Source organism: Brassica napus, chromosome A9 (assembly GCF_020379485.1).
Source record: "Brassica napus cultivar Da-Ae chromosome A9, Da-Ae, whole genome shotgun sequence".
Classification (NCBI taxonomy): domain Eukaryota; kingdom Viridiplantae; phylum Streptophyta; class Magnoliopsida; order Brassicales; family Brassicaceae; genus Brassica; species Brassica napus.
Genome location: NC_063442.1, coordinates 13516125 through 13541151, shown reverse-complemented (window position 1 = coordinate 13541151; position 25027 = coordinate 13516125). Strand labels below are relative to the sequence as shown.

The 25027-nt window shown below is 34.0% G+C and overlaps 8 protein-coding genes and 1 non-coding gene across 10 annotated transcripts; 2 read left to right on the top strand and 7 right to left on the bottom strand.

Moving 5' to 3' along the window:
• Positions 1 to 110: 110 nt before the first annotated feature.
• LOC106366695 (mitochondrial amidoxime reducing component 2) lies at positions 111 to 2833 on the bottom strand. Of its 2 annotated transcripts, XM_013806356.3 has the most exons (10): positions 2603 to 2833; positions 2181 to 2346; positions 1593 to 1711; positions 1348 to 1497; positions 1101 to 1277; positions 926 to 1014; positions 781 to 845; positions 589 to 691; positions 397 to 510; positions 111 to 316 (listed from the first exon to the last, which is right to left on the bottom strand). In XM_013806356.3, the coding sequence occupies exons 3-10, from the start codon at positions 1687 to 1689 to the stop codon at positions 182 to 184; spliced, it is 930 nt and encodes a 309-aa protein (XP_013661810.1). In that variant the 5' UTR covers positions 1690 to 1711; positions 2181 to 2346; positions 2603 to 2833; the 3' UTR covers positions 111 to 181. The 2 variants fall into 2 exon arrangements, with proteins under 2 accessions (XP_013661810.1, XP_022548463.1); XM_022692742.2 differs by having other exon boundaries at positions 1593 to 1704; positions 2181 to 2712.
• Positions 2834 to 2936: 103 nt separating this feature from the next.
• LOC106366696 (trafficking protein particle complex subunit 2-like) lies at positions 2937 to 4555 on the bottom strand. The gene is made up of 6 exons (XM_013806357.3): positions 4453 to 4555; positions 3991 to 4116; positions 3773 to 3858; positions 3639 to 3700; positions 3431 to 3516; positions 2937 to 3298 (listed from the first exon to the last, which is right to left on the bottom strand). The coding sequence occupies exons 2-6, from the start codon at positions 4069 to 4071 to the stop codon at positions 3206 to 3208; spliced, it is 408 nt and encodes a 135-aa protein (XP_013661811.1). The 5' UTR covers positions 4072 to 4116; positions 4453 to 4555; the 3' UTR covers positions 2937 to 3205.
• A 115-nt stretch (positions 4556 to 4670) lies between these two features.
• Positions 4671 to 7296, top strand: LOC106362936 (mitogen-activated protein kinase kinase kinase 20). The gene has a single exon (XM_013802758.3). It carries the CDS (start codon positions 4803 to 4805, stop codon positions 5778 to 5780), a length of 978 nt encoding a protein of 325 aa, XP_013658212.2. The 5' UTR covers positions 4671 to 4802; the 3' UTR covers positions 5781 to 7296.
• A 1037-nt stretch (positions 7297 to 8333) lies between these two features.
• LOC106362937 (mitogen-activated protein kinase kinase kinase 20) lies at positions 8334 to 10683 on the top strand. Its single transcript, XM_013802759.3, has one exon. It carries the CDS (start codon positions 9129 to 9131, stop codon positions 10104 to 10106), a length of 978 nt encoding a protein of 325 aa, XP_013658213.1. The 5' UTR covers positions 8334 to 9128; the 3' UTR covers positions 10107 to 10683.
• A 164-nt stretch (positions 10684 to 10847) lies between these two features.
• Positions 10848 to 12097, bottom strand: BNAA09G17220D. The gene is made up of 3 exons (XM_013803955.3): positions 12019 to 12097; positions 11326 to 11560; positions 10848 to 11126 (listed from the first exon to the last, which is right to left on the bottom strand). Exons 2-3 carry the CDS (start codon positions 11541 to 11543, stop codon positions 11036 to 11038), a joined length of 309 nt encoding a protein of 102 aa, XP_013659409.1. The 5' UTR covers positions 11544 to 11560; positions 12019 to 12097; the 3' UTR covers positions 10848 to 11035.
• Positions 12098 to 12144: 47 nt separating this feature from the next.
• On the bottom strand, positions 12145 to 12218 carry TRNAT-AGU. The gene has a single exon. It is a non-coding gene; the product is annotated as a tRNA-Thr (tRNA).
• Positions 12219 to 13446: 1228 nt separating this feature from the next.
• Positions 13447 to 15707, bottom strand: LOC106362939 (receptor homology region, transmembrane domain- and RING domain-containing protein 1-like). The gene is made up of 5 exons (XM_022691981.2): positions 14831 to 15707; positions 14325 to 14450; positions 14008 to 14252; positions 13824 to 13934; positions 13447 to 13738 (listed from the first exon to the last, which is right to left on the bottom strand). Exons 1-5 carry the CDS (start codon positions 14843 to 14845, stop codon positions 13699 to 13701), a joined length of 537 nt encoding a protein of 178 aa, XP_022547702.1. The 5' UTR covers positions 14846 to 15707; the 3' UTR covers positions 13447 to 13698.
• Positions 15708 to 17369: 1662 nt separating this feature from the next.
• Positions 17370 to 19206, bottom strand: LOC106362940 (receptor homology region, transmembrane domain- and RING domain-containing protein 1-like). Its single transcript, XM_013802761.3, has 5 exons — positions 18650 to 19206; positions 18144 to 18269; positions 17827 to 18071; positions 17643 to 17753; positions 17370 to 17557 (listed from the first exon to the last, which is right to left on the bottom strand). The coding sequence occupies exons 1-5, from the start codon at positions 18662 to 18664 to the stop codon at positions 17518 to 17520; spliced, it is 537 nt and encodes a 178-aa protein (XP_013658215.1). The 5' UTR covers positions 18665 to 19206; the 3' UTR covers positions 17370 to 17517.
• A 2897-nt stretch (positions 19207 to 22103) lies between these two features.
• Positions 22104 to 24487, bottom strand: LOC106362941 (putative F-box/kelch-repeat protein At4g39756). The gene has a single exon (XM_013802762.3). It carries the CDS (start codon positions 24113 to 24115, stop codon positions 22871 to 22873), a length of 1245 nt encoding a protein of 414 aa, XP_013658216.1. The 5' UTR covers positions 24116 to 24487; the 3' UTR covers positions 22104 to 22870.
• Positions 24488 to 25027: the final 540 nt, after the last annotated feature.

Genomic DNA, 25027 nt, shown 5'->3' with positions numbered 1-25027 from the left:
TTAAAAGGTTAAGAATAACTGAGACAATTCAAACCAATGAAATCACACATGAACATGGTGAAAACTCAGAACAAGTGAAGTTTCTAAGTTTACATGAGCAAGAAAGCATCTTTTCAAAAAAAAAATTATTTAGAGATAACAACACAACAGAAGAAGCAAAATGTTTATATTCGATTCGACTTTAAACAGCTGCTTCAGATACGGAAGAGATCATCCTTAGGACAGAGATGGAATCACCAACTTTGATTATCTTACTGCCTTTGCCTTGGTTATTGGTTGTGTTCCAATTCCAAACCATATCCTTACCAAAGAAAACCTGTCATAAACTGGTTTAGCATCCACACCAGGTAAATCAAGAATACTTGAAATCTTTTATACGTTTCAAATATCTATTACTTTTCCATGCGGTTTCTTGTGTGGCATTAAGACTTTGTCTGATCTGAATTTCATCAGAGTTTCAATTGGTTCAGTTGCATCTGGAACTCCGGTTTCTTGATTCACAGTTGGCAACTGAAAGAAGAAAACAGTTATAAGAACCCTTCAAGTTAAAGAATCGGAGAGTATTTAACTTTTCCACATCATACTCACCTTGCAGCGGCTACATAGCCTAACTCCTTGGAAGACCAGATCATTTATCTTGATTTCATCCCAAAGATCTTCACCAAAAGGATCACAATTATCGACCAGAATGCTACAAGAGAACCAAAAAAAATCAAGATTATGAAGAAAACTACCATTGTTTGAAGATATTAAGAACTCAGGATGAATAATAATTTTTACTTGGGTCGAAAGCGATTAATAGGCACCGGTTCAGTAAGAATTGTATTCAGCTTGTCCAAAGAAGCCTAAGAACAAATAACACAAGAGGAAGATCAAATGCATATTATATAGCTTACGGATATTGGAACTATCTATATTGGCTCACCTGTGAAGAAACCATGAAAGGGAATGTATTAGCAAATGTGGTAGAGTAACCAGCTGCATACTCAGGAGGTGAAGGTCTAGTTTCAGTTTCTGTATCATTTAAAAAAAAGAGGTTAATCAAACTCTATGCATCAAAAACTTTATGCTTGTGAAAAGATCATATGTAGAATAAAAACCTTTATTAAACCGAACCAAACGGCTTTGTTTTCCGAGATAATCAGAAAACCATTTAGCAGCTTCTTCTCCTTCATCAAAGGCAGATCCAGACCATTCCCACATGGACACACCTTCTGCCACCGAGCTTGGTTTAGTCAATGGAATCTTTAAAGGACTCATTCCAGGAGCTCTTACCACTGCAAAGATGAATAATCAAGATGATAAATTCATACAAAACTTTGTATACTTTGTTAACAGAATATTCACCCAAAAACGAATTCTTTGTTGGCTTCCAGTCTTCAAAGAAAGCTTCCTTAGGAAGCTCAGATTCAACAAGAGCAAGCTTTGGCTCAACTTTTTGAGTGTATGCTCTTCCCTTGTAGTTCACAGCTAACCAATACCGGTCCCATTGAAATCCTACATAGCATTTTCCACATATTAACACCAAACTTTTTTCTCAGGAATAAAACGAACATGAAGAAGAAGAGACGATTCATATGTTCATAACTTACCAGTTTGAGTTACAGTTGCCTGAGAGACAGAGATTCCACGACAAGATTTGATCGGATAAATGAATATAGATTGAATCTTCAGAGCTTGCTCCTCCATTCCTCTGACACAATGCTGAACACTAGACGAATCTTGTAGTTTAGTTGAGTGTGTTCAAGTATTGTACGTCTCTTTGCAATATGCGATTACAGTTATACCACTAGCCATAATAAACAATTCGTTTCTTTTTTAACTTCTCTGGACTAACACATTCAATGAATGTTGCCACTTTCACCAAAAAAAAAACAGGAAATAAAATGTTATCTACAAATATTATATGGTACCTACTTTGTAGCATTTTCAGATGTTCAAATACATTAGCTTGTGCATACTAACAAGAAGAAAAACAAGAGTATACAGAGATAATAGAAGCCATTGACATTTTTAGTCAAAAAGGAAGCATTATAGCTTTAAACTTTGTCTCAGCATAGTAATTTCATTGTAAAAATGTAATTCAATGAGATTTTAACGTATGTTTGAAACCACAATTTCTACAATATGGCGAGACTGCTAGCATATATTGATACAGAACAGAGTTCAAGAATCAATACCTATATTAACGTAGAACGAATACCCAAGCAAAATCCGTGGGAGAAGATTGTATGTTGTGTGGATCAGAATGAGTCCCAAAGCTCTTTTTATGGTCTACTTGAGACTTGGAGAGGAAGACTCTGAAACTTGGAGAGGAGGTCACTACATCTATTGCTGAGCCATCATCTATTATAAAATTCTTAAAGTTATAATATTATCACCAACCTAATCTTGAGACATCTCTGAACATATGCAAGTGATTAACAAAGTCCAAGATCAATATTAAAATATTAAGCCACTTTCAACAAGATGCATATCATAACTACTATTACTTTATTTAGAGATAACACAAGCTGTAATATGTTTTGAGTTAAACAGCTGCTTCAGCTCTGGAAGGCATCTTCCTTGGTACAAAACTTTTGTAATTTTAGCAGAAACTTACCCAAGGATGGGTTGTTATAAAATCTTGGGGAGAATGCTTCATTGGGAAACTACAACTCAGTAAGAGAAAGCTTTGGATATACACAAAACTGGAGACTTCTGGTTTTGTGTTGGACTGAGAATCACTGTCAAACAACGGGGACATCGTTGCCATGTCTGTCTGGTTCACTTCATCACAATGGATTCAGGGATGGCCGAAAAGTTTTGATCTTTGATTGTTATGGTCATCTCTGTGCTTTGAACAAGATTGATTCCTTGAGCTTAACATCAGCTACTAATCCATTGTGATGAAGTGAAACAGACATGAAAACTGATACAATCCATCCGTGAATCCATTGTAATGAAGTGAAATAGATAAACAACGAGAACACCAGCAATGTTTGACACTGAAACACATCTCAGAAAAATACATACGCATGAAACAATTGTTTTGGATATTACCCTAATGCACGTTGCAAAGAAAACTCTTCCTTTTTCATTCTATGTTTACTAGCAAATATTTTCGATATTACAAAGAAAGTAGAGGCTGGATAACAATCAAAGACGAAACAATTGCGATATGGGACCAAGGAAATTGAGCTGGAAGACAGAATCTCGGTCTTCTCTAGAGGTACTTTCTTGCTAGTGCACGTACCTTGGTGTCAAAATGCGTCGATGTGATGCGAGAACCAGGCAGATACAAGGGATTCAGAAGAATCTGCATGAACAAACGAAAAAAAAAACTTCCATGATGGTGATGCAATAGAGATTGTGTTGCTACGGTGCAACCAAATCAAGACAAAGACAACAACTACAAATCTATCAAAATAAATAAATTTTTCTTTCTGACCTTTATATAAAGCTCATGCACCTCCTGGAAGAAGCTCTTGATGCCATCCTCATTACGTGAATCATGAAGGAGCATGAGACGAGTATGTGTTGTTAAATTAAGGAAGAAACAAACAAGCATTTTAAAAACTGGACCCAAGAGAGACATTTAGATGGATGAATCTGAAGGAGAAGAAGCAAAAATAGCTGTTCTAATAAAAAAAGGATATGACCTGCAGTAACATAGACTGAGACAACCAGATCGTTGAATCTGTCGACAGACTTCAAGAACCTGATCAAAGAGTTATATATATGATAGTGAGACGAATCCTTCAAATAATTTCACAAGAGAATATATACTTACATGGCACTTGTAGTCCATGCTAAGTCTTGGACGACATCCAACGCGGCATGTAATATAAACTGGTGCAGTTGAGCCGCATCTTCTCTCTGCCAAATAGGAAAAAAAATGGCGTTATGTGCACCTTAATAATATAAAAATCAAACCAAGAAGGCAGTGAAATTTCCAGTTATTATTAACCAAAGTATAATGAAACAAGAATGAATACAGAGTCATTTTACTTTAGCAGCAGATCCAACTTCAGCTTCATAGATGGGAATATCATTCCGAGCCACAATCATAAAGCAAGCAGTGTTCGCCATTACAAAATCCCTAACTAGATTCCGTCTTTTTTTTTTTTATGTTTCCTGGAACACAAAACACACAAGTTTCAGTATTGTGTCTTATCTGCCTGCACCCACCCCTTACAAAAGAGCAAATTTTAAAGCTGTAAAAATTGCCATTGTCAACGAGAAACTGCAATTCAGTTTCTTAAGGCATCAATCAACAACAATCATGATTCAGGACATGAAACAAGCAGGTCTTGTCATAGAAATTTTAAAGTGTTTATGGAGAGACAGTGCGTTCTCAGTTCGCCATGTGATAATTCAACTGCGAAATCAATCGATAATAAACAAGCACCCGAACATGAAAAAGATAATGATCCAAATGCATCGCAGAGAAACGGAGAAATCAATACGTACCTGCCAGAGAGAGAGAGAGAGAGATTCAGATCGAGACCAGAGGAAGATTGAACCCTTGAAGGGAGTTGATTTCCTGAGGTAAACCAAGTAAAACATAGGAAAGTAAACCGGAGCCAATTGAATCGAGCCGGTTTAGTTCTGTTTAAGAGTTTGTTAACTTGGTATAATAAAAAAGGAAATTAAACAATCTGTTACGTGAAAAAGGAAATTCAAGGAAAATACTGAACAGCCGACTTCAGTCTTCTTATAAATTAGATTAAGCTTTTAGAAACATATCATTCATTCAGTCCCTCAAACCAAACAACGAAACACCAAATAAGATAGAGCGACTTCTGATTCGTAGAAACAGCATGTCTAAGACGATGATTAAAGAAGACAACAGCAAAGCTTCGAATGTTGTTGTTGTTAACGAACCATCTTCACTAGAGTTCGTCTCTTTTCTCGGCAAAGGTGGTTTTGGTTCCGTAGCTCTCATGAGAGATTCCAAATACCAATTATACGCTGAGAAATCATCTCCAATGGATTTCATCAAGAGTCTCGAGAAAGAACATAGGATCATGCTACGTTTCCGCAACCATCCACGCATAGTCCAAACAACGAGCCCTAATCTTCACATAGGGTTCAATCGCAACCGTTGCTACATCAACATGGAGTTCGCCTCCAAAGGTACTCTCCACAACGTCATCTCCCAGCAGTTCCGTGGTAGACCCATGCCGGAGTTCATGGTCGGACGTGCGGCTCTTATGATCTTACAAGGACTTGAAGCGCTTCACTCCCGAGGCTACGTTCACTGTGATCTCAAGCCCGCCAACGTTCTCCTCTTCCCTTCCAAGACCTTCGGAGAGCCGTGGGATCTCAAGCTTGCTGATTTCGGTTTATCCAAGGAACCGGGTTCGGATTCTAGGTCTTCTTTGTCTGGTGGTACGCCGCAGTACATGCCCCCTGAGTCTTTGGGACCCAACGGAGTGAAGATGGTGGGACCTGCCGTTGATATGTGGTCTCTAGGGTGTGTTGTGGTTGAGATGTTTGGTGGCTGGCCTGAGAAGAGGCAAGGTTGCTACGCGTGGAGGCTTCCCGGACTTGTGTCTCCGGTGGCTAATGACTTCTTGAGAAGGTGCATGGCGTCGCAGCCCTCGCGCAGATCCACCGCAGCGGATCTGTTGAAACATCCTTTTGTTGCGCTGCAAAGAAGACCCATGATGATGACGATGGCTCCACCACGGCCAGATCAGATGCTTCAATATTGTCCTCCTCCGGTTAGAAGACAAATAGGACCAGTGATGATGATGATGATGGCTCCACCAAGACCTGGAGATTTGATCTGCTGAGATCAATCAAAAATAGGAAAAAAGAGAGGAATTTGCGATCAAAGGCAGCTGTTTAGGTTTTTCGGTTGTTAAAGAGTCGTGTATAGGTTTCAGTTGAGTCCGTGTCTTAATTTCAGTTGGTCATGTTTTGGTACTTGCGTGCTAAGTTTCAGACACTCTCGCTTTTTAGGTTCAAGGTCTGATATTATTTGTAAATGCATCTTACGTCTCTTATATCAGAGTTTATTCTAAGTGTTTGATTCTTTGATATCTTCTAGTATTGCACTAATCAAACAAAAATGTCGCCACACTTTCAACAAGATGTAACTCAGAACTAGTAAAGTTTGTGTGTGATTTTTACAAGAGCAAGCAAGCATCATTCTTACATTATTTTAGAGATAACAACAACACAACACATTAGAAAAGGAAAAAAGCAATAGGTTTTGAGATACACAGCTGCTTCAGCTCTAGAAACGTATAGTATTCAAAGATTGAATCTTCAGAGCTTGCTCCATCTTAGTTTAACCCTAATAGTTTATGTACGAAGGGTTGGGTTAAGGCTAGCTTATTTTACAACATCTTTTAAAACACAAGCAGATAATATATATCAACAAGTGATTTAGATAATTACAGCAATTTCATTAAAAGATATATAATACAATCAAACAATGTTTTGTGGTTTTGGGATTTTAAGAGGAAAACAAGATTGTGCGAGAAATTCAATTTTTGCAGTTTTGTCAAAAAATAATATTTTGCAAGTCTAACGAAAAACTTGATTATGCGGGCGGGTTTTGGTGGAAAAACTCAATTTAACGATTTTGGCAGGAAAATTCAGTTTTACAGATTTTGCGGAAAACTCAATTTTACGGTTTTGGTAGAGAAACTCAGTTTTACAGTTTTGTTGGGAAAACTTTTTTTTTTTTTTTGTTATCTGTTGGGAAAACTCAATTATGCAATTTTGGTGGAATACTTCAGTTTTGAAATTTTTTTTTTGGGAGGGAGACCTCGATTTTGGCGAAAAAAACTTGATTTTGAGATTTTGACGGTAAAACTTATTTTTCATATTTCGACGAAGAAAACTCAATTTTACGGATTTAAAAAGAAAATTCATTTTTGAAGTTCTAACCCTACACCAAATATTGTTATTTACCCAAACAACATAATTTATCTAATAGGTTCAAACCCTATCAAAATCCGTTACTTCTTTAACACAGCCCTAAATCGGCCATAAACATCCCCTATATATTAATAGAAAAATATTTAAAAAGTTATAACTTGTAGTTTGTATTAATTAAAAACGTTTCATGCTGAGTTGTCACGTAATTAGAATGATAATTTTGCTTACGTGGCGGGTTGAGAATCAATTGAGAATTTTGTTAGTCCAAAATTAAATTTCTAAGGAATGTTGTATTATATAGTATATCCATTACGAATCATTCATTTATCAAAATAAAATTATTAAATATTCTTTCCTTAAATAAAACCTACGGAATTATCAAATATTATTAAGATATATATGGCAATTAATGATTTTAATTAATAAAGATTTACTAACAATCTAAATACTTTCTATCATTTTTCTTTAATTATTTATTATTAAAATAAATTACACAATTACATTAATAATATAATAAAAATTCAGATTTTTTTTGTATGTGTTGTATTTTGAATTTTTCAAAATGTTTATAAATTACTAAAATTGTTAAAAGTCGCACATAAATATTTGTGATCAAGGTTTAATTTTTTTTCTATAATAAGATACAATGATTATAAAGTCATATGAATAAATAATTTTATTTTAATAGGTGTTTATGTTAATATATATATTTCATATCGTTTAAATTAAACTATACATCATATGAAAATATATACTTATATTTTGATATTTACGTTAAACATATATTGAAAAGTTAATATTTTTATTTTGAAATCTTCATTGTTTTTTTTAAAATGATTATAAATTATTGAAACCACTAAACATTCCATATTAAAAAAATTGTTGGTGTAAATTTTTGTTACACAAATATGTAAATAATCATAAAACCATATGAGTAGAAACCTCATTTAATAAATATCCATATTGAAAGTATACTATATATATATATGGTAATATCATTTAAATTTAATTATATATCATATATGATAGTTAAAATTGATTGTTTTGATTTATTTACCCTAAAATGATTGCGAGTAAACAAGATCGGTCGTTTGATTTATATGTGCATGCCAATTTATTATACAATAGTAACTGATTTCTTAGTTATTTAAAATATAATTTTTATTTTATAATATGCAAAAAAACATAAAATAAGTAATAAATATAAAATATTTATTTGTTCTGCACAAGACGCGGATCTTTACCTAAGTATATATCTCTTTAATAATTTTAAATCTTAAATCTCAAGCCAAAACAAAATAACGAAATGAGAATAAACTCAAAAATCAATATTTATATCGAGCAATAACCAAAATGAAAAAAAAATAACACAAAAATGAGATGAATATTGAAGATAGATAGGATTGGCACGTGAACGTAAACTTCTCATAACCATAATTAACTTTTAAATTGCTAAATCATGATATAAAACTGAGTTGGCATAGTTTCATTGTAACCAAATAGTAGGCTTGAGATTGTTCGGCCTAAACATTAGGTTTTTATGCGATAAATAATTTTTTGATCTAAAATATTTTTAAAAATGAGATCAGCTCATCAGTAAACAAATTATGTAATTAAAAAAAGTTTTTTAAAAAATATTTAAGGGCCAAAAATATTAATTTGATCAAGTAATATAAATTTTATTTTTCCATACAATATTTCATAAATAATTTTCATATAAATTCACCATGCGCCTTCCGCAGGTCTTATCCTAGTTTTAAAAATAAAGTATTAAAAATTAGGACACTTCAATTATTTGGATGGACTGGTCAGCTCTATATCTCAGAATATACATACTTGGCAATTATCATGAAATCCATCGCCGTTTTTTCTTGTCGGCTCCCATCGCCGTTACGTGGTTACTCATTGTATAATCTGTGACCAATTAGATATTATGGTAAAAAAAAGTTTAGATCAATCAAAACATTCAAAATATTCCAAGAAATAAAACAAAAGGAAAGAGTTGACAAAAAAAAAGGAAAAGAAACAGCTAAAAAGGAAATCAAACCTATCCACAAAACAAATTAAACATATCTTTTGCGAAAAAGGAAATTAGTGAACAACTCAGTTAGCTTTCTGTTATAAATAAGAAAGAGCTCTGAAGCAACACAATTCATTCGATATCTTGTTTTGTTTCTCAAGTCAAACCAAAACACAACTCACAGAAAAGCTTGAAAGAGTTTGAATTCCAAAACCCTAATAATTTACAAAGTATGTCGAACAAGACGATTATCAGAGAAGACAACAACGAAGCTTTGCATGTTGTTGTTGTTAACGAACCATCTTCACTAGAGTTCGTCTCTTTTCTTGGCAAAGGTGGTTTCGGCTCCGTCGCTCTCATGAGAGATTCCAAATACCAATTATACGCTGAGAAATCATCTCCAATGGATTTCATCAAAAGTCTCGAGAAAGAGCATAGGATCATGCTTCGTTTCCGCAACCATCCACGCATAGTCCAAACAACGAGCCCTAATCTTCACATAGGGTTCAATCGCAACCGTTGCTACATCAACATGGAGTTCGCCTCCAAAGGTACTCTCCACAACGTCATCTCCCAGCAGTTCCGTGGTAGACCCATGCCGGAGTTCATGGTCGGACGTGCGGCTCTTATGATCTTACAAGGACTTGAAGCGCTTCACTCCCGAGGCTACGTTCACTGTGATCTCAAGCCCGCCAACGTTCTCCTCTTCCCTTCCAAGACCTTCGGAGAGCCGTGGGATCTCAAGCTTGCTGATTTTGGTTTATCCAAGGAACCGGGTTCGGATTCGAGGTCTTCTTTGTCTGGTGGTACGCCGCAGTACATGCCCCCTGAGTCTTTGGGACCCAGCGGAGTGAAGATGGTGGGACCTGCCGTTGATATGTGGTCTCTAGGGTGTGTTGTAGTTGAGATGTTTGGTGGCTGGCCTGAGAAGAGGCGAGGTTGCTACGCGTGGAGGCTTCCCGGACTTGTGTCTCCCGTGGCTAATGACTTCTTGAGAAGGTGCATGGCGTCGCAGCCCTCACGCAGGTCCACCGCAGCTGATCTGTTGAAACATCCTTTTGTTGCGCTGCAAAGAAGACCCATGATGATGACGATGGCTCCACCACGGCCAGATCAGATGCTTCAGTATTGTCCTCCGGTTAGAAGACAAATAGGACCAGTGATGATGATGATGATGGCTCCACCAAGACCTGGAGATTTGATCTGCTGAGATCAATCGAAAGTAGGAAAAAGAGAGGAGTTTGCGATCAAAGGCAGCTATTAAGGTTTCCGGTGTTAAAGAGTCGTGTATAGGTTTCAGTTGAGTCCGTGTCTTAATTTCGGTTGGTCATGTTTTGGTACTTGCGTGCTAAGTTTCAGACTTTCGTTTTTTTAGGTTGACGGTCTGATATTATTTGTAAATGCATCTTACGTCTTTTAAATCAGAGATTATTCAAAGTGTTTGATTCTTTGATATCTTCTAGTATTGCACTACTCAAACAAAAATATCGTCACACTTTCAACAAGATGTAACTCAGAACTAGTAAAGTTTGTGTGTGATTTTTACAAGAGCAAGCAAGCATCATTCTTACATTATTTTAGAGATAACAACAACGCAACACATTAGAAAAGGAAAAAAACAATAGGTTTTGAGATATACAGCTGCTTCAACTTAGAAAACGTATAGTGTTCAAAGATTGAATCTTCAGAGCTTGCTCCATCTCTCTCTCTCTCTTTGACAGAGTGCTATCACAGTTGCAAATCTTTTTGTTCGTGTTAGTTTATTTAATACACGTGCACTATATTAGCAAACAGGTTACACAAACCATCTCAAGATTCGGTCTTTCTAGAACCTTTTTCTGAACCTACCAATGCGCATAGGTTTATATTTTGAATCTAATACTATGTCGCAACACAAGTATCAGCTTGCGCATACTAAAGGGTAAAAATCCAAGAAAATCAGAGTTTGGTATGAAGTTAAAAGGGAAGCAAATAGCTTTCAACTTTGTGATCTCAGCATATTGTAAAACAATGAAGTTTAAAGATGATATATTTATGTAGAGAGGACTTTACTAGTAAGCTCAATCTGAAATTAACCAGAAGAATCTGATTCTAAAAATGCAGATTTTTTTTTTTAATTTTGGAAGCTACGGACCGTTACTACTTATTACGCTTGGCAGCGCGTCTTCCGTTACCCTTCGTTGGTGGTCCTTTGTCACGACGCTTCAGCATCTCAAGCTTCGATAAGCGCCTACAATAAGTCAATAACAAACAAACTCAAGAACAGAAAAAACTCAAGCTCCTACACTAGACTAATGCAAGGCTACTCTTTGCAATGGAAATGAGTTATCTAGGCATTGCTTCAGTCAATGCAAATCGACTCTAAGGCTTGCTAAGAAAGTAATAAATAGATAAATAAAAACAAAAAGTATTTAAAGGGAGGGGAGTACTCTTTTTCTTCTCTAGCCAAGACATTAGGATCCTCATTCTTGATGTCGTATGGATACCACTCTGCAACCTTATCACCAAAAAGCTTCTTCCTTAAAATTTTATGAGGAGATCTCTGTCCTGTTGGGTTAAGCATATGTCCAAAGATCCTCGCCCTTGCTTCAGTCATGCCTATAGTGACTGCTGACGTTACAAGGCGTTTCAAGCTACCACTTGCCATCTTCCTTTAAACCAAACCTGTTAAAGTAAGAAACACACAGTATGCTAATAAGTTTAACAAAAAGACAGAACAACATTTCAATTACAAGACTCAGAGATATTGTTTTTATAACTAGAATGGTAAATGTCTCATACAAAGGTACAAACTTTATGGTGGAATACAGTAGCCCCTACGATCAACTCTAAGCAACGATTCTTCATAACTAGGGTTCAGTTTCTTTCGTTAAAGACATGAAATTTATATTTCAGAACTAACATTAGATCGAATCTGGATAAAGTTTCTACGATTTGAACAAGAACAATTGGTGAAAACACGCTTGTTCAAGAAATACTCTTGAGACATTTCATCGAACACGTTCCCTGCTCGAGTAAAATAAAACTTGGGAAACCAAAAAAGGGGACATTTTTACCATCGCCAGTGACATAATATATCGACTCTCGTCGGAGAATGAGAAGAAATCGAGAGTGAAACTTACCGACAGCAAAAACAATAGCGACGGCGACGAGAGAATCGGAGACAGCGAGACATAGTATAACGAGAGGACTATAAATAAATCAAAAAAGTAGAAATTTTTTTAAAAAATCAAGAAGAATTACTCACATGCTTTCATTGAGAGTTGAACTCAAGACCTCCCGCTTACTAAACGGGTGCTCTAACCAACTGAGCTATGAAAGCTTTACGTCTGTAAATATTTTACGACTGAATTGATTAAGAATCAATTTGGCTGATAAATTTAAATATCACATAACCTTGGTGGTTTTACTATAATGGAAGAAACTACAATTCAAAACCCACACACTGTTTTAGGTTTAGAAGTAATATTATTAATTAACATATGTTAGTGTTGAATTCAGCAAAATATATATATATATATATATATATACAACACATGTTGATGATGTTTTAGTCTCAGTGTGAATCTCAAAAACAACCCACAATAAAAATTCTTTAAACTAATATTTATAGGATTATAATATTTACTAATTTATATAGTTATTAATTTACATTTTAAATTCAAATATTTTAAATATATTTTTATCTAAAATAAAAAATAACAATTTTAACAGTAATGTGACTAAATGTTATAAAATTGACTTGCTTATTGTTCTTATTAGAACTTTTGTGTATAAGAGATAGGAAATTACTCTTTCGTACTTATTCATCGATATTAATCTTTAGAAAATACTCAAAATAAACAGATTGATTAATATTTTATTTTTAGTTTTGTAAATTTTAAATCATTTTGTAATGTAATTTATATGTATAAAGATAAATATGATATTTTAAATATATATATATATATATATCATCTTATTTATAAACAATCTTATCAGTTATAAAATCACAGTTTTGGTCAAACATGAAGTATGTTGCATACACCTTAGATAAAATCTACTAAAAAAGTTAAAGACAGTTCAAATGAAAACTAATTTCTAATACGTCTACTTTTTCGTAATTCCATCAGATTTTTTTTTTTGTAAGAGAAAAGGTACATACTTTACGATAAAGCATTTTGTTTTTGTCACAAGTTGTTTGACATGAAAAAGGTGGTGGTAACTTGGCAAGCAAGATACATCGAAAGCAAGACATCTAGTATAACATATCAGAACAATAATCTACATTGTTTACTTTTTCTTAACAATAAAAAAATCCACAACAAACAAAATTTTAGTTAATGGATGTGTAATACCTCTCTAACAACATAATAATTCTGGAAAAAATAGGGATCTATAAAACAAAATATGATAATATATATATATATATATATATCATAGTAAAACATAAAACATTATGTGAAAGTGAATCTACCACTAAAATTTTGCACAAAAAAAAAGAATCTACCACTCACTAATCATGAAATAAATACGTAAAATATACAAAAATAAATGAATTGAGCGATATATAAAAATAAAGTGAAGGTACCACTAATCATTTCAATATAGGTACGCAGCTTTGGTATATATGTACAAATTGATTAAGCATGTAGTGTGACAAGAGGATCTCAAATCTCTATCAAGATAGTAAGCTAAAATATCATGTTTTAGTCAATCAAGAGATGGTATACAAAAGAATAGCACTATTGGTTTTACTCATTTTGTGATATTATTCATTCCTGGCTGGCTCTATCAAAGTCCTCAGATTGACGGCAGATGTGTTATTCTGAGACGATGGCTTGTTTGCAAAGAGGACAATCACTGCATTCATTAGAAATCAACTCATTAGACCATTAAAAAAAAAAAGGTAAGGGGAAGGAGTTTAGTGTTTGACTGTTTGAGTTACCCATGGTCCGAAATAAGCCACTGGTCAACACATATAGAGTGGAAGGAATGGTCGCAAGGGAGTGTCCTCACTGCATCTCCTGCTCTGTAAGGCTCTTGGCAAATGGTACATCTAGCAATGAACACAAATGTATGATAAAGATGTGTAAAAGGAGGTAGATGAGAAGGGAACAAGAAAAACTTACATGTCATTGTCAGTGCTTTCGGCCATTGTAGACAGGGGTAGAAAGTGAAGAAAGTGTGCAGGAAGTGGAGGAGTGCGTGTTGGAGCATTCGCAGCCTCAATATACACGACCTCGAACTCCGCATGGCGCTCTTGCCAACTGATGTAGTGCCAAAGAAGTAATTGGGCAAGCTTTATGGCTTGAATGATGACCCATAAAAGAAACCCCACAAACTCGCGGAAGAGAAGGAAGGGAAACCAATGTATCTGCAGTACAAAAGAAAACAATCATCTGTCTTCCATATCTATATTTCGAGAAAAAAAAAACAGAGAGAGTACCAGTATCACCAAAAACTCAAGCTCATCCACTCCCACTTGAAGGTCTAGCACATCAAGCCACAGTTGAATATGCAGAAGAAAAGATTTTAGAAACTCTCTGAGTATAGTTTCAAAGATCCTGAGTTGCTGCACAAATAAAATAATTGTAATTTAGGAAACCAGAAACGATGATTGATTGATTGATTGATTGTTTGTTTCCATATCGAAAATCATCATTTTCCTTTAACAAAAAGGAAATCAAATCTCGTTCCCAAAATTAAAACCCTAACTTCGGGATGGATACAAATCTATGTTTCAATCTAAGTCCGCAACAAATAATCGTTTCCATAAACGTCAGGCGCAATCACATTTAAATATCAAAACCATAAGTTCTCGCCGGATCTAAATCTCCTATTCTATCCTAATCCGGCACGAATTCCATAAACGGCGCTCGCAACCACACGCGAAACTAATTGCAAATTGCTAATCTTACTGAAATAGAGCCAGAGAGAGAGAGAGAGAGATACCTCAAAATCCACCATCTTAGATCTTGCGAAATTACTCCTCTTTCCTTTTGCAGAGAGCTCTGCCTCTCGAGAGGAGAAGATGAAGATGAAGCCTTGAGCGGGAAATCACGACGTTACTCTCTCTCTCTCTCTCTCCTTGAATAACACTCGACGTCGTCGTTCTCTCCACACAAACAAAACGCTGTCGTTTCTTTTTTTTCTCTTCTCTCATTTATGATGGGCTTTCCCGTTATTTTGGCCCACATTAAACATCACCAAATTCATATCAGGCCCGTTTATCCCAATCCTACTTTTGAGGCTTGAATAACAGTCACCAAAACATCGCCGTTCTCTCCACACAAAAAACAAAACGCTGTCGTTTTTTATTGTTTTTTTTTCTTTCTAATTTATGTTTTAACTAGTTAATTATTTTATTTAAAGGTATTAAAGACAGGATTCGAATTAACAAACTGAAGTTACATTAAATACTAACAAAAGATCATTTCAACTTCTCAACATCTTTATGCTTTGACTTTGTCCTTTCAAACCCTGCATCATACAAACATGAAAGCCGGTAAGTAGAGTACAAAATGTAAAATCGGTTTGTTTAGTTACAGTTACGAAAAATAGTGGTAGTGAACATGGATCCTAACAAAAAAAAAATCATATTTTAAAATATTCAAATTGTATATAAAGAAGAATTCAATGACATATTTTCATTAGAAAAAGACTAGGATAACACCAAACCAAGTTTTTGTTCCCAAAGTAGCACTCAAGACTCAAAGTCACAAATATAGGTTTCATTAAAGAGGTAAATATACATTTATACCCCTTGGGTTAATTAATCCAAACCTTAGGGTTTAGAGTTAAGGGGTAGGATTTTGGAATTAGAGTTTAAAATTTTATAAAAAATAAATACTAAAATAAAAAATAAAAAATTTTAAAAACAGTTTCAAAAAGTATTTTTAAATTATAAAAAGAAAATTTGAAAAAAAAAAATCGAAAAACAAAATTTCAAAAAAAATTATAAAAATTTCGAATCTGAAAACATATAATCTGAAACTATAAAAAAATTTCTTTTTTTCATTTTTTTTATTTTTATTTTATTTATTTATATTTATTTTTGTTTGTTTATTTAATTTTAAACCAAGGGTATTAGGGATATTTTACCCTTTAATGAATGTCATTTTTGTGACTTTCTCCTTCTAGTGTTATTTTTGAGACATAAACTTCAAAAGATGCTATTATTGACAATTGCCCTATTTTCAATCACCTGGTAAAATACAAACACAACACATGGCTAAAAGTTTCTTCATTATGGCATTTATATCAACATAATACCAATTTTAATTTTGTAAAATGGAGTTTATTTAGTTATGGGGCAGCTATAGCTCGTTCCATTACAGTTTGATCGCTTCCACATAAACTGCAAAGAAAAGTAGGAGCAAAACTGATTAAACCTTTCGTTACGGTCTTCTCTACCTAGTTACAATGCGATGTTGGGCTAGAATATTACTCTGATCATCATAGAGGAACTGAATATTTCTTTCAGATGAAGTTGCTACAAAAGATCAATAAATCTAAGAAGAGTAAGAAGATAAAGAATCTGATAAGCCATTAATACATAATGGTGATCTATATGAAGAGTGTGATACTTATGGAGGATAATCTTTTCCAGCTTCGACCAACAACGTTACATCATTTTTGTATTATTTTGCATTATTCCAGACTCACGTCCATCTATAATCATTTCTAGTAGGTTTTCTGAATGAAAGTTAGTTGAAAATTACTTACCAAGTTACTTGAAAATTCAATATATATTTATAGACGTTTCTAAAACGTTTCCAAAGTAAAAAAAAAATAATCAAAAATCACGTTTCCATGTTTCAAAATGTTTCGTTTCCACGTATCCGTTTCTATTTCATGCAACCTAGGTCATATGAATAAAGAGTAGTTAACAAGTAATTATCAGTTTCGGAAGAATGGTATTGGTAGGCATTTTTCATATGCATTCTACCCAATAGATATGATAAACAGAAAAGATAATGGTTAATATACTAAGAAAAACTTTTGGATAAAGCATTTTGTTCTTGTCACAAGTTGTTTGACATGAAAAAGGTGGTGGTAACTTGGCAAGCAAGATACATCGAAAGCAAGACATCTAGTATAACATATCAGAACAATAATCTACATTGTTTACTTTTTCTTAACAATAAAAAAATCCACAACAATCAAATTTTTAGTTAATGGATGTGTAATACCTCTCTAACAACATAATAATTCTGGAAAAAATAGGGATCTATAAAACAAAATATGATAATATATATATATCATAGTAAAACATTATGTGAAAGTGAATCTACCACTAAAATTTTGCACAAAAAAAAAAAAGAATCTACCACTCACTAATCATGAAATAAATACGTAAAATATACAAAAATAAATGAATTGAGCGATATAAAAATAAAGTGAAGGTACCACTAATTATTTCAATATAGGTACGCAGCTTTGGTATATGTACAAATTGATTAAGCATGTAGTGTGACAAGAGGGTCTCAAATCTCTATCAAGATAGTAAGCTAAAATATCATGTTTTAGTCAATCAAGAGATGGTATACAAAAGAATAGCACTATTGGTTTTACTCATTTTGTGATATTATTCATTCCTGGCTGGCTCTATCAAAGTCCTCAGATTGACGGCAGATGTGTTATTCTGAGACGATGGCTTGTTTGCAAAGAGGACAATCACTGCATTCATTAGAAATCAACTCATTAGACCATTAAAAAAAAAAAGGTAAGGGGAAGGAGTTTAGTGTTTGACTGTTTGAGTTACCCATGGTCCGAAATAAGCCACTGGTCAACACATATAGAGTGGAAGGAATGGTCGCAAGGGAGTGTCCTCACTGCATCTCCTGCTCTGTAAGGCTCTTGGCAAATGGTACATCTAGCAATGAACACAAATGTATGATAAAGATGTGTAAAAGGAGGTAGATGAGAAGGGAACAAGAAAAACTTACATGTCATTGTCAGTGCTTTCGGCCATTGTAGACAGGGGTAGAAAGTGAAGAAAGTGTGCAGGAAGTGGAGGAGTGCGTGTTGGAGCATTCGCAGCCTCAATATACACGACCTCGAACTCCGCATGGCGCTCTTGCCAACTGATGTAGTGCCAAAGAAGTAATTGGGCAAGCTTTATGGCTTGAATGATGACCCATAAAAGAAACCCCACAAACTCGCGGAAGAGAAGGAAGGGAAACCAATGTATCTGCAGTACAAAAGAAAACAATCATCTGTCTTCCATATCTATATTTCGAGAAAAAAAAAACAGAGAGAGTACCAGTATCACCAAAAACTCAAGCTCATCCACTCCCACTTGAAGGTCTAGCACATCAAGCCACAGTTGAATATGCAGAAGAAAAGATTTTAGAAACTCTCTGAGTATAGTTTCAAAGATCCTGAGTTGCTGCACAAATAAAATAATTGTAATTTAGGAAACCAGAAACGATGATTGATTGATTGATTGATTGTTTGTTTCCATATCGAAAATCATCATTTTCCTTTAACAAAAAGGAAATCAAATCTCGTTCCCAAAATTAAAACCCTAACTTCGGGATGGATACAAATCTATGTTTCAATCTAAGTCCGCAACAAATAATCGTTTCCATAAACGTCAGGCGCAATCACATTTAAATATCAAAACCATAAGTTCTCGCCGGATCTAAATCTCCTATTCTATCCTAATCCGGCACGAATTCCATAAACGGCGCTCGCAACCACACGCGAAACTAATTGCAAATTGCTAATCTTACTGAAATAGAGCCAGAGAGAGAGAGAGAGAGATACCTCAAAATCCACCATCTTAGATCTTGCGAAATTACTCCTCTTTCCTTTTGCAGAGAGCTCTGCCTCTCGAGAGGAGAAGATGAAGATGAAGCCTTGAGCGGGAAATCACGACGTTACTCTCTCTCTCTCTCTCTCCTTGAATAACACTCGACGTCGTCGTTCTCTCCACACAAACAAAACGCTGTCGTTTCTTTTTTTTCTCTTCTCTCATTTATGATGGGCTTTCCCGTTATTTTGGCCCACATTAAACATCACCAAATTCATATCAGGCCCGTTTATCCCAATCCTACTTTTGAGGCTTGAATAACAGTCACCAAAACATCGCCGTTCTCTCCACACAAAAAACAAAACGCTGTCGTTTTTTATTGTTTTTTTTTCTTTCTAATTTATGTTTTAACTAGTTAATTATTTTATTTAAAGGTATTAAAGACAGGATTCGAATTAACAAACTGAAGTTACATTAAATACTAACAAAAGATCATTTCAACTTCTCAACATCTTTATGCTTTGACTTTGTCCTTTCAAACCCTGCATCATACAAACATGAAAGCCGGTAAGTAGAGTACAAAATGTAAAATCGGTTTGTTTAGTTACAGTTACGAAAAATAGTGGTAGTGAACATGGATCCTAACAAAAAAAAAAATCATATTTTAAAATATTCAAATTGTATATAAAGAAGAATTCAATGACATATTTTCATTAGAAAAAGACTAGGATAACACCAAACCAAGTTTTTGTTCCCAAAGTAGCACTCAAGACTCAAAGTCACAAATATAGGTTTCATTAAAGAGGTAAATATACATTTATACCCCTTGGGTTAATTAATCCAAACCTTAGGGTTTAGAGTTAAGGGGTAGGATTTTGGAATTAGAGTTTAAAATTTTATAAAAAATAAATACTAAAATAAAAAATAAAAAATTTTAAAAACAGTTTCAAAAAGTATTTTTAAATTATAAAAAGAAAATTTGAAAAAAAAAAATCGAAAAACAAAATTTCAAAAAAAATTATAAAAATTTCGAATCTGAAAACATATAATCTGAAACTATAAAAAAATTTCTTTTTTTCATTTTTTTTATTTTTATTTTATTTATTTATATTTATTTTTGTTTGTTTATTTAATTTTAAACCAAGGGTATTAGGGATATTTTACCCTTTAATGAATGTCATTTTTGTGACTTTCTCCTTCTAGTGTTATTTTTGAGACATAAACTTCAAAAGATGCTATTATTGACAATTGCCCTATTTTCAATCACCTGGTAAAATACAAACACAACACATGGCTAAAAGTTTCTTCATTATGGCATTTATATCAACATAATACCAATTTTAATTTTGTAAAATGGAGTTTATTTAGTTATGGGGCAGCTATAGCTCGTTCCATTACAGTTTGATCGCTTCCACATAAACTGCAAAGAAAAGTAGGAGCAAAACTGATTAAACCTTTCGTTACGGTCTTCTCTACCTAGTTACAATGCGATGTTGGGCTAGAATATTACTCTGATCATCATAGAGGAACTGAATATTTCTTTCAGATGAAGTTGCTACAAAAGATCAATAAATCTAAGAAGAGTAAGAAGATAAAAAATCTGATAAGCCATTAATACATAATGGTGATCTATATGAAGAGTGTGATACTTATGGAGGATAATCTTTTCCAGCTTCGACCAACAACGTTACATCATTTTTGTATTATTTTGCATTATTCCAGACTCACGTCCATCTATAATCATTTCTAGTAGGTTTTCTGAATAAAAGTTAGTTGAAAATTACTTACCAAGTTACTTGAAAATTCAATATATACAAATGCATAAGTAAATATTAAAATTCAAGGGTCCAAAGACAGCATTTTTTTTAATACAAATTGAAGCAGATTAAATACCAACACAAGATTATTTTACCTTCTGAGCATCCTAATGCTTTGACTTTATGCTTTCTTTCTTCACGTTTCCAACCTTGTTACCACTTTCTCCTTTTACCATTTTTGATGTTCCTTTAGGCTTTGTTAATCATTCTTGAAGACCACACCTGGAAGCATCAAGTTTAGGGCTCTTGTATGAAGATGTCCCAACCTAGCATGTCATAGTGTGCTATCAATCCCGCTGGATGTACTAGCCAAACATTGAGAAGTAGATGGTCTGGACATCTTTGTCTTCTGAAGATGATAGAGTTCGTTGTGAACATGCCTCTTTCCAATCACTTGGCCTGTCTTTAAGTCTTGAAATTCAACCTCATCTTGTCTGAAGACAACCTGACAACTAAGATCAACAGTAGTCTTTCTCACAAATAGCAGGTTTGATGTAAACTGAGGCATATACAAGGCAGTTGATCAATTCCCTATCAAACAACATATGTTTCCCTATCCCTTCTATCTTAATCTTATCACCATTTGCTATAAGAACATTCCCTGGACAGGCTGGACATCACTTATCAAGTTCCTATTACTAATCATGTGATGGCTTGCTCCTGAATCTATAATGATAGGTTTAGGGTCAAGAGAGTGTGTACCAGCCTTCTTGGATGGCATAAAGGCTTTGATAAGGGAATGTAGGTCACTCATGGTTGCTGGACCATCAGTGTTGGCTGCACTATCAGTACTTATCCATGTTCCTCCTTCATTTGAACCACCAATGACAGATGAGTACATGGTTTTTCTTTGAATCGATGGATGCTCAAACTCCTTGATTGCATTCCTAGCTAGATTCAAGTCACTTCTTCTTGGTATATTGTGCTTCTTATGTTGTTCTTTAATCTTCGTATACTCTGGAAACAACACCATGTTGGAGTTCTCCCTCATGGAGAGATATGGACCAGTGGACAATAGACTATTCCTGGTTTTGAGATAAACTGGACTTTGATGAAGCTTTTCTTGATATGGCTGAAGCTTTCTTGAGTTCTAGAGAATAGGGTACTCCTCCATCTTGAGTTCTGGTGAGGTTATTCTCTTTTGAAAGACCTTTGGGCCAGTGGATAAAAAGATGTATCCAACAGATTTTGAAGATAATCTAAGAAAGAAATAAATTTGCGGAAGTTTTTGTGAGGTTCAGAAGCATAAAGCTCTGATACCATGTTAGAATGAGAATTATTGAGAGTTTATTTCTGGAGAATGAAGAACATGAAAACACATGAGGGAAAGAGAGAGAATGAGAGAGATGTAGATTTCAAAATGTAAGAGAGAGAAGGAGAAAATAGTTTAACTAATCCAAACCTTGGGGTTTAAAGTTAAGAGGTGAGAATTTGGGTTTGAGGTTTAAAATTTTATAAAATAGAAAATAAATATTAAAAATTTTAAAATAAAAATTTTAAAAATATCAAAAATTATTTTCGAATTACAAAAAAAAAATAAAAAAAATTCAAAGAAAAATTATAAAAAAGTTCGAATTTGAAAACATATAATCTAAAACTATAAAAAAATTATTTATTTTTTTATTTTTTATTTATTTTTTTATTTTTTATATATATTTAGGATATTAGTGTCCTTTTATCTATTAAATAGAACATTTTGGTCATTTTCCTCCTTGTGGTCTATTTTTGTGACCAAAACTTGAAAATAGTCTATTTATGATAATTGTCCAACTCAAAAGAGATAGCAAGAAGGCTGGATAATAGGGTATTCTAGGGGCACCATGAGATCTAAATTCAAATTCAAATTTGTGTTAACACCTTAAAGTCAACACTCTCTAACAGCTTTTTTCGTCTCAATAACTCAGATACCTCATATCAAAACTCAGCTACCGCATGTCATAACTCAGCCATCATAACTCATCCATCTCATGTCATAATTCAGCCGTCATAACTCAACCACCTCGTGCTATAACTCAGCCGTCTCATGTCCATAATTCAGCCACCTCGTGTCAATCTTATTCATGTCTTCGTGTCAATATGATCTTGATACCAACTGTTAGATGATCCAAATCAAAGCTTCAAGAAAGAAAAAAAGAAGATAACAATGCTTGTGATCGATAAGAATAATAAAACTCATGGTTGGAAATTATGATTGCCCATATTTTCGTTTTTTATTGGTTATATAGAAACAGGCGACAAACGGTTGGAGTATCAACTCATACCAGCAAAGAAAATGAGAAATAACTAAATAAAGAAGAGAGGTTCCTAGAAAAGGCATCTTACTTTAAAACTGAAACAAATGACTGAGTTAATTAAAAGTTACAAGAATAAGCAGAGCCTAACGCTCGTGTATGGTTTTATGTTAAAATAAAAGTTCGATCAACCTGATTTCACTTCACAACGCAAGAAATGGTAAGAACTGGGAACCGTAAGCACAACACTAGCCCACTCAACGTGTCCCCAGACGACTTCATCTCGTCTTTCAAGCGCAATAACCGAACACCAAATGTTCGTGTTTTGACAAGGACCAGGCCTGTCCCATAAGATTAAGAGTTTCCCACAGTAGTTAGCTAATGCAGTAATACCACCACGACGATTCCTATTAAATACCTCCAAACCATGGACCACCATCCACTTGTTATGCTTTGTGTCACTCCAAAAACAACCAAAACGATCGCATGAGTATAAAACATTCTCTATCACACACGTCTTTTCAACAAAGGGTCGATTTTCTGCAACGCCCCATCTACCTTGTTTTGGATCATAAAAATTAATATTCTTCTTGTTGCTGCTCTCAACGTAAACCTTTCCTTTAGTCACTATCAATGGTTTAATTAAAGAGGAGCGGAGCTCATGGCCAGGATCAGGTAAAGATTCCCAAACTCGAGTCGTTGTGTCAAAAACCTCAGCCCAACTCGTGGATTCATTTGGGCTGCAACCACCCATGACATATATTTTCCCGTCGAGGAAGCCAGCAACGGCGTTATTATTTCGAGCCACCTTCATGATAGGGGCTCTAAAGACGAAGCTATTCCCCTTATTACGGGAATACATGGGAGAAAACGATAACGTGGGAGAAATTTTTTGTGGAATAAATTTTTGGAATTTGGAACCAACCAAACCAATATCTATTGTTGGTGAGGGTATTCCTACCAACAAAGTGTTTCCAGTAGACTTGTTATAATCCTCCTCCACGTCATTCGTTAGAATTTGATCAGGTTTTATCCAGAGGCTAAACCAGGAGGGAACAGGATGATCGGTAAACTGTAAGCAGACGTAAAATAAGGCTTCGGTGGTTTTGAGGTGAAATCTCTCCATCGAGAGCTCATCGGATCTAATGAGAGAGTGGAAGGTCTTGGAGACAAGGGAGAGTTTCGGGTAGTACCATCTCGATATGCGTGCTAAGCAGTTCAGAACAACGTCTTCTGGAAGTGATAAAAACGATGGATGTGACGATGGTGGTTCCACATCCGAATTTATAGCGGTGGTGGTCGGAGGAAAAGTAGAGAGCGTTTCCAAATATAGCAACAAGTGATGTAAATATCCTTTTGCATTCTTAAGAGCATACCAGGCTCGACATAGGAGTTTTATTTGCGGCCGTGCTTCTTCTCGTTCCATCTTCATGTTGAGGAAAACGCAATTAGGTCTTTTTTATGAAATCAGCACACACATATATACACCCTTTTTTTTGTAACACATTATATACTTTCTAACATTTATTTGCAAACTTAACCTCTTGACTTTATAAATAATATTTACTCGACCCTCAAGAAAAATAATACTCAATTAAACCCCCCGATCGAAGAGAATTGAGATTCCATTCCGACTTGAGAATGTACAAGTATCTAATCACTTAATCAGCTTGTTCATCTGTTGAGGCTATGAGTTTTAAATATTTTAACAGAGAATTTGACAAATCGAAACACATTCAACATTCAGTTGTCCCATTAAAAATTTTTTTTTTACTTTTTGACTATATAAATATGCTTCATCCTTTATAATTGGAGAAAAATAGTTTTACAAATATTTCCAGAATTAGTTTTTCAAAAAAAAAAACTAGTTTAGAAAACAAAATCGAGTGTTTTACTATGATCTTCAATGGATTGAATAAGTAATTAATAGTTTTTTATATATTCTACATGGCCTATAATTTGTTGGGTTAATTTGCTCTATAACCAATTTCAGAAGAAAAATTAAGAATATGTCAATGATTTTGACATCTATACTATTATTTGAGAAGTGAATTTGCTTATGTGTCATGTTCTCCATGATTTTAGGTATTTGACTTATTATATAATTAAAACGAATTTTATATTAATAATATTATATTGTATTTCATATTACCTAATTGATTATAAATTAATATGATAAATGATCAAAAAAATTCTATACTATAAATCTTATACATATTATTTTGTTGTTATCTGAAATAATATTTTTATTATAAAACATTAAAATATAAAGAAATTATAATTAAATATTAATCAATCAAAAATATTTTTATAAAATATTTCAAATATATAAGTGCTTTTAAAA

Excerpts from the sequence above, each read along its gene's own strand:
- LOC106366695 (XM_013806356.3), bottom strand. The coding sequence starts at position 1,689 with ATGGAGGAGCAAGCTCTGAAGATTCAATCTATATTCATTTATCCGATC. Across the intron at positions 1,015-1,100 it reads TTTGGTTCGGTTTAATAAAG|AAACTGAAACTAGACCTTCA; the intron begins GTTTTTATTCTA and ends TAAATGATACAG. Across the intron at positions 692-780 it reads ATTAATCGCTTTCGACCCAA|CATTCTGGTCGATAATTGTG; the intron begins GTAAAAATTATT and ends GTTCTCTTGTAG.
- LOC106366696 (XM_013806357.3), bottom strand. The coding sequence starts at position 4,071 with ATGGCGAACACTGCTTGCTTTATGATTGTGGCTCGGAATGATATTCCC. Across the intron at positions 3,859-3,990 it reads AAGTTGGATCTGCTGCTAAA|AGAGAAGATGCGGCTCAACT; the intron begins GTAAAATGACTC and ends CCTATTTGGCAG. Across the intron at positions 3,701-3,772 it reads GCATGGACTACAAGTGCCAT|GTTCTTGAAGTCTGTCGACA; the intron begins GTAAGTATATAT and ends CTCTTTGATCAG.
- LOC106362936 (XM_013802758.3), top strand. The coding sequence starts at position 4,803 with ATGTCTAAGACGATGATTAAAGAAGACAACAGCAAAGCTTCGAATGTT.
- LOC106362937 (XM_013802759.3), top strand. The coding sequence starts at position 9,129 with ATGTCGAACAAGACGATTATCAGAGAAGACAACAACGAAGCTTTGCAT.
- BNAA09G17220D (XM_013803955.3), bottom strand. The coding sequence starts at position 11,543 with ATGGCAAGTGGTAGCTTGAAACGCCTTGTAACGTCAGCAGTCACTATA. Across the intron at positions 11,127-11,325 it reads TTGGCTAGAGAAGAAAAAGA|GCGCTTATCGAAGCTTGAGA; the intron begins GTACTCCCCTCC and ends GACTTATTGTAG.
- LOC106362939 (XM_022691981.2), bottom strand. Across the intron at positions 14,253-14,324 it reads TTGAGTTTTTGGTGATACTG|ATACATTGGTTTCCCTTCCT; the intron begins GTACTCTCTCTG and ends TTTGTACTGCAG. Across the intron at positions 13,935-14,007 it reads GAAAGCACTGACAATGACAT|ATGTACCATTTGCCAAGAGC; the intron begins GTAAGTTTTTCT and ends GTTCATTGCTAG.
- LOC106362940 (XM_013802761.3), bottom strand. Across the intron at positions 18,072-18,143 it reads TTGAGTTTTTGGTGATACTG|ATACATTGGTTTCCCTTCCT; the intron begins GTACTCTCTCTG and ends TTTGTACTGCAG. Across the intron at positions 17,558-17,642 it reads TGGCTTATTTCGGACCATGG|TGATTGTCCTCTTTGCAAAC; the intron begins GTAACTCAAACA and ends TAATGAATGCAG.
- LOC106362941 (XM_013802762.3), bottom strand. The coding sequence starts at position 24,115 with ATGAAGATGGAACGAGAAGAAGCACGGCCGCAAATAAAACTCCTATGT.